The following is a 1,100-nucleotide window of genomic DNA, read 5'->3' as shown; positions in this document are numbered from 1 at the left end:
GAGTTCCGGAAAATGTCAAAGCCTTCCAACAGTTTTGCTCTGAGTGGTTTTCAAGTACAAGAACCCTGCGCCTCGTTAACAGCACGGTTTTATGAGTAGAAGAGAACCCTCATGAGGCGTTAAGAGCTGTGATGTTCTCTAAAACAGAAATATAATGTTGTTCCCAGGATCCAACGTCTGAGATTTCCCAGGGAATCTGGCTGAGCAACTAGAGAACCGTCATCATTTGTAGTCAACACTTTCTTTAATGTCACAAAGCAACTCATGATCATTTCTGCCATATAATCTTACTTTATTTTCCTTATTGAACAGCTAGAATTAAAGGAAGTTCTAACATTCTTTTTAGTTTCTAAAGACTTTAATTTTTATTTATTTTTTAGAGAGAGAGAAACAAAGTGTGAGTGGGGAAGGAGCAGAGAGAGGGAGACACAGAATCCGAAGCAGGCTCTAGACTCTGAGCTGTCAGCACAGAGCCCGACGCGGGGCTCCAACTCACAAACCATGAGATCAGGATCTGCACTGATGTTGGACACTCAACTGACTGAACCACCCAGGTGCCCCTAAAGGTTTTAAGTACACTCTACACTCAACATGGGTCTTGAACTCACACTTCCGACCCTCGAGATCAAGAGCCGCGTCCTTCATTAACTGAGCCAGCTGGCTGCACCTCTAACACTCCTTTAAAAACACGGAGCTTTCTTTCCAGACATCACAAAGAAATTTACACATGAATTTTGAAATTCATGTAAATAACTAGACTCTATGACTGAACACCTGTCAGATTTAATCTCCATCACTGAATTTTATAAAACTCTGAAATTAAGACTTACCTGCTTCGTTGTTAATTGGAAACTCCCACAGTTTCCCCTCTTTCGTCCACTGGATCATCTCTTCAAAACCATTCTGAAGGGGCTGTTCGTTTACTTTGGCTAACTGCTTAGCAAATTCCACATCCCAAAGTGAAGGTGTGGTCTCTGTATCATAAAAACATTCCAAATAATCACAAATCGATGCATATATATCTTAATTTTTACAAAAATGTTATAATCAACTTCAACTTGGTAAAACATTTCAGGCCCTGAGGCTCTCAGAGCTGAAAC

At 40.6% G+C, this 1,100-nt stretch overlaps 1 protein-coding gene across 1 annotated transcript in view; it reads right to left on the bottom strand.

Moving 5' to 3' along the window:
* The window catches only part of MRPS31 (mitochondrial ribosomal protein S31), a 29,322-nt gene that overhangs the window by 11,808 nt on the left and 16,414 nt on the right, over window positions 1-1,100 (bottom strand). The window contains exon 6 of the mRNA XM_029936832.1: window positions 831-974. Within this exon, the coding sequence (XP_029792692.1) occupies window positions 831-974 (144 nt within the window). The remainder of the gene's footprint in view (window positions 1-830; window positions 975-1,100) is intronic.

Source organism: Suricata suricatta, chromosome 4 (assembly GCF_006229205.1).
Source record: "Suricata suricatta isolate VVHF042 chromosome 4, meerkat_22Aug2017_6uvM2_HiC, whole genome shotgun sequence".
NCBI classification, from domain to species: Eukaryota; Metazoa; Chordata; class Mammalia; order Carnivora; family Herpestidae; genus Suricata; species Suricata suricatta.
This window is presented reverse-complemented; position numbering and strand designations above follow the sequence as displayed.